The sequence below is a fragment of the Canis aureus genome, chromosome 6 (assembly GCF_053574225.1).
Source record: "Canis aureus isolate CA01 chromosome 6, VMU_Caureus_v.1.0, whole genome shotgun sequence".
Classification (NCBI taxonomy): domain Eukaryota; kingdom Metazoa; phylum Chordata; class Mammalia; order Carnivora; family Canidae; genus Canis; species Canis aureus.
The window spans coordinates 52,482,860-52,497,316 of record NC_135616.1 but is presented as its reverse complement, the minus strand read 5'-3'; the positions used below and the strand labels follow the sequence as shown (position 1 = coordinate 52,497,316).

Sequence of the window (14,457 nt, the reverse complement as noted above, 5' to 3'; positions counted from 1 at the left end):
GCATTATTTGTTGAATACACTATCCTTTTATCCTTTTATCTATTGGATTGTTATTTGTGAAAAATCCTTTATCCATGTATGTGCATTTCATTTCTGTACTGTAATTTGTGCTGTCCATCACTTTTGTAACTCTTGATACCAATAGCACAGTGTCTTCAGTATAGTGGCTTTATAGAAAATTTTTAAATGAAGTAGTATTCCTTCAACTTTTTTTCCACAGGAATTTTGGCTATTCTAGATATTATGCATTTTCATATTATTTTATAATCAGTGTATTCGTTTCCTTAAAATTCTGGGGTATTGATTCAGGATGCATTGAATATATATGTTAATTTTGGAAGAATTGGTTTCTTAACAGTATTGTCTTTTGACCCAAGAAAAGGATCTCTCTTTCCATTTATTTAGATTTTCTTGAATATCTCATAGTGGTGTTTTATTGTTTTCAGGTTTTTCATATCTTGTGTCAGATTTATCCCTAAGATTTTCATATTTCTGTTGCTATTCTGAACACTCTTTTAAAAAAATTTCAACTGATTATTCGTTGCTTGTATATAGAAATATTTTTTAATATTGGTTCTGAATTCTGCAACCTTGGTAAATTTATTTATTACTTATTTTTAATAACTTTCCTTTAAAGATTCCATCACATTTTCCACATAGGTGAATGTATTATATATAAATAAAGATAACTTCATCTTGTCAGATCAGGAAACCTTTTAATTATTTTTTAGTTTGTTTATATGGTGAATTACATTGATTTTTCAAATGTTAATTCAGCCTTGGGCTTCTGTATTAAATGCACTCATGTATCCTTTTTATGTATCAGTGGATTAAATTTGCTAACTTTGTTTTGCTTCTATGTTCATAAGGTATTTGTGTGTAGTTTTCTTGTGTTGTAAAATTTTTATGATAATGCTGGCTTCATAGGTTGATTTGGAATATATTCCATTCTATTTAACTTCCTGGGAGACCATGTGCAGAATGGTATTATTCCTTTAAATATTGGATAAGATATTCCAGTAAAGCCATCTGAACCCTTGTTTTCTTTATGGGAAGATTTTGTTTATTTATTTATTTTTATTTATTTATTCATGAGAGACACAGAGAGAGAAGCAGAGACGTAGGGAGAGGGAGAAGCATACAGAAGCTCCCTGTAGGGAGCCTGGTGAGGAACTCGATCCCAGGACCCTAGGATCACACTCTGAGCCAAAGGCAGACGCTTAACCACTGAGCCACCCAGGTGTGGGAAGATTTTAAACTGCAAATTCAATTTCTTTAATAGGTACTGTTCACATTCTTTATTTCTTCTTGAGTGAGCTCAAGTAGCTTGAATTGTTAAGGAATTTCTAAATTTAAGGTTGTTCTGTATTAATATTTCCTTATTATTTTATTAATACCAACAGAATCTATAGTGATATATAACCTCTCTCAATCCAGAGATTGGTAAATTATGTCTTTTTTTTTTCTCATGATCATAGTTGTTTGAGGGTATCATATTTTTTTTTAATCTCAAAGAACCAACTTTTGGTTTCATTGATTTTCTGTACATTTATATTATATATTTAATTAATTTCTGTTCAGTTGAATATTATTTCTGTTTCTGAGCTAACTTTGGGTTCAGTTTGCTCCTTTTGTAGCTTCTTAAGTTGGAAGTAGGATCATTTATTTAAGACCTTTCTTCTTCTATACTGAAAGTATATAGGACTGTAAATTTCTCTTTAAGCACTGCTTTAGGGATATACCATAGATTTTGATATATCCTGTTTTTATTTTTATTTTTATTCCATTCAAAACACTTTCCAATTCCCCTTTTACTACTTCTTTGACACATAAGTTATTTAGGAAGGAGTTAGTTTATTTCTGAATATTTAGGAATTTCTGAGAGACCTATGTGTTACTAATTTTTAATGTGATCCCATTACTGTTAGAGAAGATACTTTTTATTTAAATTCCATTTACCATGCAGTATAATATTAGTGTCAGGTGTTTCAATATTTCTATATTGGCTTGGTGCTCATCACACAAAATGCACTTCTTAATCCCCTTCACCTATTTAACTCATCCCCCCCCACATCTGCCTCCCCTTTGGTAACCCATCAGTTTGTTCTCTATAGTGTTTCTTGGTTTGTCTCCCTTTCTTTCTCCTTTGCGCATTTGTTTTGTTTCTTAAATTTTATGAGTGAAATCATATAGTATTCATCTTTCTCTGACTTATTTTGCATAGCATTATAGTCTCTAGCTCCATCCATGTTATTGCAAATGGCAAGATTTCATTCTTTCTCTTGGCTGAGTAATGTTCTATATGTATGTATCTCCTACATTTTCCTTAACCATTCATCAGTCAATAGAGGCTTGAGCTGTTTCTGTAATTTGGCTATTGTAGATAATGCTGTTAGGAACATCAGGGGGCATGTATCCCCTTGAATTGTATTTTTGTATTCTTTGGATAGTGCAATTGCTGGATCATAGGGCAGTTTATTTTTAATTTTTTATAGAACCTGCATATAGTTTTCCAGAGCAGCTGCACCAGTTTACATTCCCACATAGTACAAGAGGGTTCTCCTTTCTTGACATCCTTGCCAACACCTGTTGTTTCTTGTGATTTTGATTTTAGACATTCTGACAGGTGTGGTGTGATTTGTAATTTTGATCTGAATTTTCCTGATGATGAGTGATTTCAAGCATCTTTTCATGTATCTTTCAGGCCATCTCTACGTTTTTGAAAAAAAAAAAGCCTCTTCGTGTCTTCTGCCCACTTTTTAATTAGATTATTATTATTTTCTGTGTATTGAGTTGTATAAGTTCTTTATACATTTTGGACACTAACCCTTTATCAGATAATGTTATTTCCAAGTATCCTCTCCCATTCCATAGGTTGCCTTTTAATTTTGTTGATTGTTTCCTTTGCTGTGCAGAAGCTTTTTATTTTGATAGAGTCCCAATAGTTTATTTTTGCTTTTGTTTCCCTTGCCTCAAGAGACATATCTAGAAAGAAGTTGTTACAGTCAATGTCTAAGAAGTTACTGCCTGTGTTCTTTAGGATTTTTATGGTTTCAGGTCTCACATTTAGGTCTTTGATACATTTTAAATGTATTTTTATATGGGATGTAGCAAAGTAGTACAGTTTCATTCTTTTGCATGTTGCTGTTCAGTTTTTGCAACACTATTTGTTAAAGAGACATTTTTCTCATTGGATGTTCTTTCCTGCTTTGTCAAAGATTAATTGAGCATATAATTGTAGGTTCACTTCTTGGTTTTCTGTTTATTCTCTTGATCTATGTGTCTGTTTTTGTGCCAGTACCATACTGTTTTGAACACTACAGCTTTGTAATATAACTTGAAGTCCAGAATTGTGATGCCTCCAGCTTTGCTTTTCTTTCTCAAGGTTGCTTTGGCTACTTGAGGTCTTTTGTGGTTTTATACAAATTATAGGATTGTTCTAGCTCTGTGAAAAATGCTATTAGTATTTTGATAAGGATTGCATTTAAATGTGTAGATTGCTTTGGACATTACAAATATTTTAACAATGTTTGTTTTCTCAGTCCATGAGCATGGAATGTCTTTTAATTTCTTTGTTGTTTTCAATTTCTTTTTTTTTTTAATTTTTTATTTATTTATGATAGTCACAGAGAGAGAGAGAGAGAGAGAGAGAGACAGGCAGGCTCCATGTACCGGGACGTGGGACTCGATCCCGGGTCTCCAGGATCGCGCCCTGGGCCAAAGGCAGGCGCCAAACCGCTGCGCCACCCAGGGATCCCCTGTTTTCAATTTCTATATAGAGTATTATGTCATCTGCAAGTAGTGAAAGTTTCACTTCTTCCTTGCCAAGTTGGATGCATTTTATTTATTTTTGTTGTCTGATTGCTGTGGCCAGGACTTTCAGTACTATGCTAAATAACAGAGGTGACAGTGGATATCCTTGTCTTGTTCTTGACCATCAAGGAGACACTCAGTTTTTCCCCATTGAGGATGATATTAGCTGTAGATTTTTATAGATGGCCTTTATTAAGTTGAAGTATGTTTGCTCTAAACCTACTTTGTTGAGGGTTTTTATCATGAATGGATGTAGTACTTTGTCAAATGCTTTTTTGCATCTATTGAAAGGAACATATGGTTCTTGTCCTTTCTTTTATTAATGTGGTATATCCTCTTGATTGATTTGTGAATATTGAACCACCCTTGCAACCCAAGGTCCTTTGGTCCTTTCTCTTTCTTCTTTAGGTCCTTTCTCTTCTTTTTGAGAAGGCTGGCTATAAGTTTATCAGTTTTATTAATATTTTCAGAGGACTAGCTCCTGGTTTTTCATCTGTTCTATTGTTGTTGTTGGGTTGTTGTTGTGGTTTTTTGTAGTCATTGTTTTAGTTTTTATATCATTTATTTCTGTTCTAAACATTATTATTTCCTTCTTCTGCTGTCTCTAGGCTTCATTTGTTGTTCTTTTTCTAGCTCCCTTAGGTATAAAGTTAGGTTGTTTATTTGATATTTTTCTTGTTTGGCTTTCCTGGTCTCTTGGTTCCATCTCTTGAACTCTAGAGTTCTTTTGAGTTCTGCCAGGATTTTCCCTCTCTGTGTCATGACCTGGAAACTCTCAAGACATTATTCTGGGGCAGTCATAGGGCCATCTCACTTACTTCTTATCTGTTAGGTCACTGTCCTTCATTATCTGATGTCCATTGTTGTGAAAATCTTTATTTTGTACATTTTCATCTGGTTGTTGTCGTTGTTGTTATTTCAGGTAAGGATTTAAATCTGGTACCCATTACTCTGTTGTGTTAACTTCCTAGAGAGCTGCCAAAACAAAGTACCACAAACTGGCTCATTTAATAAAACAACAGAAATTTATTTTCTCACGGTTTCTGAAAATTAGAAAGCCAAAAATCACAGTGTTAGCAGGACCATATTCCCCCCGAAGGCTTCAGAATCCTTCCTTTTCTCTTCTTAGGTTTTGGTGGCTTCCACTAATCCTCAATATTTCTTGGCTCATAGCCATATCACTCTATTCTCTGCCTCCATCCTCACATGGCCACCCTCCCCCTGTATCCGTATCCTCTCCTATTCTTTTTTTTTTTTTAATTTTGATTTATTTATGATAGGCACACAGTGAGAGAGAGAGAGAGGCAGAGACACAGGCAGAGGGAGAAGCAGGCTCCATGCACCGGGAGCCCGACGTGGGATTCGATCCCGGGTCTCCAGGACCGCGCCCTGGGCCAAAGGCAGGCGCCAAACCGCTGCGCCACCCAGGGATCCCTCCTCTCCTATTCTTATAAGGACACAAGTCATTGAATTTGAGGTCCAACCTAGCCCATTATGACCTTATCTTAACCAATTACCTCTGCAAAGACCCATTTCTAAATAGGGTCAGATTCTAAGTTTCAATGGGGCATGAATTTTGGGAGATCACTGTTCAACCCATTATATTTCTCTTGGTTATAAGCAGAAGTCTACTATATGCTTTCAATACAACTTCATTTAGAAAAAATTTTTTTAGAGAAATTGATTCATTGAGTGCAAAAACACTGTTTAAATCAGAGAGCATTCAACACAATTTTTTAATTCCCAGGGTTTTTGTTTTGTTTTATTTTTATTTATTCATGAGAGAGAGTGAGACAGAGAGAGAGAGAGAGGCAGAGACACAGGCAGAGGGAGAAGCAGGCTCCATGCAGGGAGCTGGACGTGGGACTCGATCCTGGGTCTCCATGATCACACCCTGGGCTGAAGGCAGCTCTAAACCGCTGAGCCACCCGGGCTGCCCTAATTCCCAGTTTTTTAACTGTATTGCTTGGTTTCAGACAGAGAATCAAGCCTTTTGTTGACATGAATATTAGGGGAACAGATCTAAAATACATCAAAAATAGTCACACAAACATCCCACACCTTCTGTCCATGCAAAGACAGCATGGAAAATGGCATCAGAATGATCTTGCAGAAACTTCCTAAATGAAAACACCCCAGTCACCTGCTCTTAAGGTTGAGCATGGCTACCACAGAATCCCATCCAAAGATCCTGGGCAACGCATGTGTGCAGCCAAAAAACATATGGGGCTGAAAAAGCCCACCGTCCCTGGAGCAGGTCTAAGTTTTGAGGACACTCCCCTCCCTCCCATCTGAAAGAGACTTTAGATTTCACACAACTGTAAAACCTTTTAATAGTGCCTTCCATGAAAAGTCAGTATGATGCAGTAGTATAAATATGTGAGCTTTGGGTTCTGATAGGCTTGATTTTAATTTAGCTCCATCACTTTTTTGCTGTGTGGATAGGGCAAGTTATTTAACTTCTCTGAATCTGAAGTTGCCCATCTGTAGAATTTATAATAAATACTTCTTTCACCATAAATTATCTTAAAGATAAAATGGTTTACTCTTTATATATCAACTAGTACAGTGCCTGGCATACAGTAGCCCTAATTACTGCCTTTACAGCTCAAATATTTGCTAAATAAATTAAATATTTACAACTATTGCATATATTTCTTATTTTAATAAAGGTATAGAAATGGCTTATAAGAATGCATGAAATGAAATGCTAAAGTAATGCAACCAAGATTATAGGATTGCATTGATCATAATAGCCTACAAATTCTGATAGAACTCTTTTAAATCTTAACTCTGAAGCTTCCTGTCAGTCAAGGCAAAATGGAAAACAATGTATGTTACAAATTCTGTCAAAAGGGAAGAATCATATGAGTTTATTGGAAGAACCTAAACATTTTTATTAGAGGTGTCTAAAAGAAATTTTACTTAGAACTAGTAGACAATGCCTTAACTTTGTCTAGTATAACAATTGTATTACTGAACTTAATATGGCATTTTCTGTAGTAACTATCAGAAAATCAGTTTGGATATGTGAAATAGATTTTACTATCCTCATATTTAGGTATAGCTATTTTACATGTTTTGGATTATAGTTCTTTTTGTTGTTTTTAACATATAGTGTTATATTAGTTTCAGGTGTACATTGTAGTGATTCAACACTTCCATACATCACCCTATGCTTATCACAGGTGCACTTCTTAATCTCCATCTCCTATTTCAGTCATTCCTCTGCCCACCTTTCCTCTGGTAATCATCAGTTTTTTCTTAGAGTATAGTTCTTTTTAATATTGCGGCTGCTTGTTGTTGAAGTTTTACCTTGTTTTCTACACATATACAATTCTTTCCCCCTGTTTTATTATATAGTAACATGTACCTTTAATACCATTTGCCCACTATTAAGCTTTAAAGAATCATTATCTTATTTTGGTTAGTGTCCTCAGCATCATAAGAAAATTATTTTATGTATGTATACTTTTTGTTTATTTTGTATAACATACATGTATTTCTCAATAGTAACAAATGTGTTCCAATGAGCCAATTAATAATATTTTCAAAATAATGTAGTCTCTTCTTAGAACTACGTGTTACTATACTGAGTAGAAATGATTAAGTTGTTGATTCAATATGCCTGTCACTTAACACTCATCTATTTTACTCTTTTAGTTGCTCTTTATTTGCTTCTGAATCTTGCTGAAGATACACGTACAGAACTGAAGATGAGGAACAAGAACATAGTTCACATGCTGGTGAAGGCTCTTGATCGGGACAATTTTGAGCTACTTATCCTAGTTGTGTCATTCTTGAAGAAACTCAGCATCTTTATGGAGAATAAAAATGATATGGTAACTTATATTTAAATAGTCCATGTCCACTATTTTCAGGTTTGAATGTGTTGATAAAAAGTAAACACATTATATCCCTACTGAGATAATTCTGAATGAAAATTTTACAAAGGCAGTAATTCACTTAAATGACTTCATTAGGAAATATATTCCTTATTAGTTCATATCCCACTTAATTGAGACTATTTGGATAACAATTTTATCCTAATATATTTCATAGGATATATCTTTCCATATTCAACATAATATGTAGAAAGTAACTTATATTCTAAGATTGTGCTTCAGAATCACCTGGCTTATTATTTTTCCCTTACATTATCTTCTTTCCTACATTTCTGATATTAGTGTGTAGAATTACAGTCTAGCCCAATCCTCCTTATTAACCTGCCATTCTAGTTGGTTGCTTCAACCTGTTTATTTGGCTTCTTAAGATCTCCTGAAGCTATACCTTCTTTCTTTCTGTTTTATTAGTTCATGCCCTCTTTATTTATACCCTTTGCATTTTCTTGTTTGAAGTATTATAGTGAGTTCCTGTTTGCCATCTTATATTGTGGTGATGCAGCGGTCTTTAAGAAATACAAGTTGATTATATATAGTACTTCTGAAAAATATACACAATTCAGAAATAACGTAAAGACGGAATAAAAGTTATCTGCTTTTTTCACATTAAAAAGTCTTTGTAAACACAGTGTTACATTACATAGATCATATATTAACCATACCTTGTTTTCAGATATTTAGGTTGTTTATAATTATAGCTATTATAAATAACACTTGAGTGAATACGTTTGTACATGCCTCACTGTCTATAGTTCTGATTAATTGCTTAGATTCCTAGAAATGAAATTGTTAGATCATTGGCCTTAACTACATTGAGGACCATTTTAGAAGTATATGCTAATACAAGTCATTATATCACTGTGTATTATTGGTGTAAGTGGATTCTCCTTCAGATAATCATAATATATAGTATTTCTACCTGCTCTTTTTTCTTCTTTTGAAGTTAAATGGACTAGGAAGTACCTTATGCTCAGTGAATGACACAGCATAAAACTTGAGACTCCTATATCAGATTTAATAAGTGCTTTGAATTCTGATACTAGAAATAAATGAAATTTTATTTTGACCACAGATGTTTAATATCTGTCATTTTCATCATTAGTGTATAATTATTGGTGATCTGATGTATGCCTGATATTGTTTTAAGATTGAATTTACAAAAAAAAAAAAAGATTGAATTTACTTAGTAATAAAAAACATTCTTGTTTTCATTGATCTTGTATTAAAGAAGACTATAATGAGACAATGATATATATTCTTGATTAGAGTGTAGCTAAATAATTGCTTCTCCTTGCTATAAATTGAAGTATATTTTTTTCCATTTACATGTTTAGATTAAGATCACTTTAGTAAGTTTGTAGAATTCAAATTGATTTGCCATCAGCATGTGTCTACTATGTTTTGGTTAGATTTATGTTTCGGAAATAAACTTATGTGTTAATTCTATCAAAAATGATCTCAAAATCATTATTAGAAATCATTTTCTGGTAAGATTTGGGGAGATACCATATAAATTTTCTCATCAAATCTAACATTTTATTAAGTAGGAAAAGCAGAGGTTCAGGAAGGGTCATTGATCCAAGGTCATAAAAATGATGTGATTAGCCACATTTTTACTATAGATGGCATGCATTTCATCTTTTATTGTGGAAGAAATGCATTTTTAAGGCATTGTGTAGAATCAAAATCTTAAGAGCTTGACTAGATCTTATGTCCATGTCTAGATTTAGCTAATTTTGCAAATGAAGACGCAGAAAATCAGAGAGGTTAAATAAATTACTCAATGAAACATCTGCAGGTATTTGGCTTCCTACTCCTCTATCTGTTCCAAGAGAAAAAAAAATGATTTTATATTTAAAAAAACATTTTTAGCAAGATTAGTGATAAGCAACTTTTGTTGGCTTCCAGAGACACTGAAAAAGAATTACTTAAAGGATGAAATAAAATTGCTGATAGATTGTTGATAAGCTGTCACTTTATATAAAACATTTAATAAAAGTACTAATTAACTATAAATTCCATTTTATAGACATAAAATTGAAAAGGCATTGCATGCTGAGACAATTACTAAATTTAGTTTTTGGGATTGGGCTTTTATCAATCAGAAACAGATGATTAGAAAGCTATGTCTAGTGTTTAGCCATCTGATTGGACTACATGGTACATATTTCACATTCCATTTTCTGCAATGGAAATACAAATTAATTTTTTAAAAAAACTCTCCAGTTACTTTATTATTAAGTTTGCTATAACAACCAGTGTGTGCTGTTGCTATTTCAAAAGAAAAATATTAACTTGATTTGATTAGTAACAGATGAGGCCTGTGGCAATTTTATTTAAAAAGGGTGGACAGGAGAAATGGTTGTTCTATTTGTGAGGTTGTGTTATTTGTCTAAATAAAATGTTCATTTTACTGTTGATATGAACTGATACTGACCTCACTTTTTATAGTTAATGTATTTTAAAGGAAATTTAGTTCACTTTAAAAAGTCTTTCAATTAATGATTTAAATTGAGTTTGCATATTTACTAAGTAAATATAATAACAGAAAGGGAATAGGTCATATTAGAATATGATTTTAAGAGGAAAAAGAGAAAGGATATGTATTCCTTAGATTGCTTATTTTCTATTAAGTTTTCAGAGGTATTTTTTTAAATTTGGATAGGTCTTTTATCAGTTATATGTTTTGCAGGCATTTTCTCCTTTTCTGTGACTTTCCGTAAAGCAGAAGATTTTAATTGTTATGAAGTCCAGTATATCAAAAGTAATTTTTTTTAGTAGATTGCATTTTGGTGTTGTATCTAAGAAATATTTGCTTAACTCAAGGTCACAAAAAGTTCTTCTATTTTCTCTGAGAAGTTTTGTAAGACATGTGTTATTGTTTATGTTTTAATCTAGGATATTCATTTTTAGTTAATTTTATATGGTACGAAGTATGGATCAAGATTCAAGTTTTGAATAAAGATGTCCAATTGTTCCAGCACCATTTGTTGAAAAAAAAGTCCTTTCTCTACTAAATTGCCTTTGCAATTGCTTTTGTACCTTTTTTGGAAACCAATTGGCTATATATGTGTGGTTTTATTTTTAGACTCTCCTATTTCACTTATCTACCTGTCTGTGCTCTCATTGATAAATATTTGCCTTGATTACTGTAGCTGTATAGTAAGTCTTGAAATCAGGTGGTATAAGGGCTCAAATGTTATTATTCTTTTTCAAATTTTTCTGACTATTTATTATTCTTTACCTTTCTATATACATTTAGAGTCAACTAATCTATTTCTTAAAAAAAAAAAAAACAGGAATCTTGACTGGGATTGCATTAAAATTATTGGCAAGATTCAATATATTAACTACACCAGATTTTCCCCCATGAACATAGTATAGTGCTCCATTTATTTAGATCTTTCCATCATTTTATGGTTTTTAGCATAAATGTTTTACACATATTTTGTTAGATTTATACCTGTTTTACTATTAGAAATAGTTCTTAAAAAATAAATGATCAGTTTCCTGTTGTTGAATAATGGCATATAGAAGTTACAATTGATTTTTGTATATTTACTTTGTGTCATATGACCTTACTGAATTCAGTTTTGTCATTGTAATGGCTTTTTATAGATTCTTAGAGATTTTCTAAGTAGACTATTATGTTATCTATAAATAGAAAGTTGTATTTCTTTCATTTAAATCTGTATGTTTGCTCTTTCTCAGCTCGTTGTTTTCTTTTTTCTTTCTTTCCTTCTCTCCTTTATTTTCCCTTACTGTGCTGGCGAAGCCCTCTAGTATGATGTTAAGGAATGCTACAAATGGATACTTCTGTCTTGTTACCAATCTTAGGAGGAAAACAATGTGTTTTACTATTAAATATAATGTTACGTAGATTTTTTGTAAACACTGTGTCAGCTTATATAAGTTCTAGGTCTAGTTTGCTGAGACTTTTTATCATAAATGGATGTTAGATTTTTGTTAAAGGCCTTTTCTGCATCAGTTGAGATGATCACATGGTTTTTCTTCTTTTGACTGTAGACATAGTGAATTGCATTGATTGACTTTAGATATTGAGCCAATCTTACATTCAGAGGATAAATATCACTTCTTCATGATATACTGCCTTTTTATATATTGCTAGATTTGATTAGGTATATATTGTTATGGATTTTTGTGTCTGTGTTCATGAGGGATTACTAGTTTATAGTTTTCTTATGATGTCTTGGTCTGGTTTTGCTATTAGAATGACTGTGTCCTTATAGAATGAGTTGGGGAACATTCCCTTTTCAGTTTTTCTGGAACAGTTTGTGTGTGGTATTATTTCAGTTTAAATATTTAATAATATTCACCAGTAAGAAAGTCATCTGGGCCTGGAGTTTACTAATTTCTTTCATAGCAGTGAGACTATCATGTTATCTGTTTCTATTTGAGTGGTAGCTTTGTAGTTTTTATCTTTCAAGGAATATATCCAGTTCATCTATGTTGTCAAATGTATAGGCATAAGAATTTTTTATACTTTTCCCTTCTTATGTTTTTAGAGTCCAAAGGACTACGGTGATTATTCCTCATTTCATTACTGATATTGGTACTTTGTTTCTTCTTTGTCTCTCTTTTATAGGTTAGTCATTTATCAATATTATTAATATTTTCAAAGAACCAGCTTTTGGTTTCATTATTGATTATTGGAATATATTTTTACTGTATTCAGAATTCTAAGTTGACATACTTTATAAATATCACTCCATTTTCTGGCTTTCATAGTTTTTGACAAAAAGCATAATTTAATACTTATATTTTGTCTACTATGTGTAATGAGTCTTTTATTTTCTACCTGCCTGCAAGATTTTATCTTTGCTTTTCAGCAGTTTGAACATATGTCTTTCTAGGCATATGTGTATGTTTGTGTGTGTTGTATTATACTTAGAGTTCCTTGAACTTATATATGTGGTTTGATTATTTCATTATTTTTGGAAAATCCTTAGCCATTATCTCTTCAAATACTACTTCTGTCCCATTCTGCACCTCTTCTACTGGATTTCAGTTATGCATGTTAATCCATTTGTTACTGTTTCATGGCTCTTAGATACTGTGTTGCTATTTTATTCTTTTCAGTTTTTTTTCTTTTTCTTTCTTTTTTTTGGGGGGGGATTCAGTTTAGAAAATTTCTATTGACCTGCCTCCAGGCTTAATTACTCTGTCATTAGCTATATCGAGTCTACTAGTGAGCCCATGAAGGTTTTCTTTCTCTGTAGTGTATGTGTGTGTGTACTTAATGTTTCCATTTAATTCCTTCAGTATCTTTTTCTCTGCAAATTCTCTGTTCATTTGTTATCCATTTTTTCCAGTAGAGCCTTTAACATATTAATCACTATTATTAATAGTAATTCTTTGATGTTATTTTAAATTCTCTGATAATTATACATGTCATATTTAAGTCTGGTTCTGTTAGCTGCCTTCAGTAGGGTATTCTCTTGGTCTTCATGTATCATAATTTCTGATTGAAAGCTAGACACCAGATGTAGATTAGTTGAGATTGAGATAAATACTATCTATATCTAAAAATGGGCAGACCTGGGGCAACCTGGGTGGCTCAGTGGTTTAGCGCCGTCCTTCAGCCCAGGGCATGATTCTGGAGACCTGGGATCGAGTCCCACGTCAGGCTCCCTGCGTGGGGCCTGCTTCTCCCTCTGCCTGTGTCTCTGTCTCTCTCTCTGTCTCTCATGAATAAATAAATAAAATCTCTTTTAAAAATGGGCTGACCGTATTTTCTCAGCCTTTAATGTGTGAGATTAAGTCAATCTTGTCAGGAGTTTAGCTGTATTTGGTTACTCTCCTCCATTATGAGCTCACACCCACATAGCGTTACTATGTCTTCAGTGTGGGGTATTGGTTGCCAGAGAGTTTTTCTCAGTGTTGATGTTCCATCCTTCTCTTCAGACTTTCCCAATGTGTCTGTGTTTCAAAGAGGACCTCTCACTTCATTTTAACCCCTCCCAACAATATAGCACTATATTGCTTGTTACTTGGCTTTTGCTAATTTGGTATCAGGGTCAAGGAAGAGGAGGGAAGAAAGGAGACTTTTTTTGTTCTAATTGAGCTTTAGGTAAGTCTTAGCTGGGTGTTGTGTCCATAGTTCTCAGCAGTGGGGCTTCCTAAGTCATCCTGTCAACACCTCTCCTCAGGAATTTTTTTCTCTTTTTCTCAGCTGCAGTGGGTCTTCACCTGTATTTTGGATGTGATAGGGTTTGAGCTTATTTTAAGTCTTTTTTTTTTTAGAGGAAAAAGGAGACAAAGATCTGGACAGAATTTTATGCCTTTTCCCCAGTGGCAGCAATTACCTCCCTAAGGTTCCCTCTACTGAGAGGGAAGTTTCCTTTGATCTCCGGTCCTGTCCCAAGTATTTTCTGTGATCTTCTGATAAGGTGCTTGGAAAAGACCTTGCAAGTGGTTTCAAACTCCCTGAAAATCTGCAGCTTCACAGTAGTCAAGCTACTTCACACTTGACCTTTAACAATTTGTTTAAAATTTTTCTTTCAGTCTTCTTTCCCAGTACAACTCTTTTTTCTCCAGGGATTTGCCATATATAAACCAGTGCTCATGACTCTTATCTTTTAAGGGTGCCTATTTTCCTTATATTTCAGGACAGTTGATTTCCTTGCAACCTCAGGTTTCTGATGGTTATTTTTTAAGTTATGATTTTATATTTGGAATTTTCTTGTAGTTAAGAGTAGGAACTGCATGCATATCCTGTTCA

General features: G+C 33.2%; 1 protein-coding gene across 4 annotated transcripts in view; it reads left to right on the top strand.

The window, feature by feature from the left end:
- KIFAP3 (kinesin associated protein 3) overlaps positions 1 to 14,457 on the top strand; it is a 158,063-nt gene that overhangs the window by 48,353 nt on the left and 95,253 nt on the right. For all 4 annotated transcript variants that reach the window (XM_077901604.1, XM_077901606.1, XM_077901603.1 and 1 more), the window contains one exon: positions 7,477 to 7,655. In XM_077901604.1, the coding sequence (XP_077757730.1) occupies positions 7,477 to 7,655 (179 nt within the window). The remainder of the gene's footprint in view (positions 1 to 7,476; positions 7,656 to 14,457) is intronic.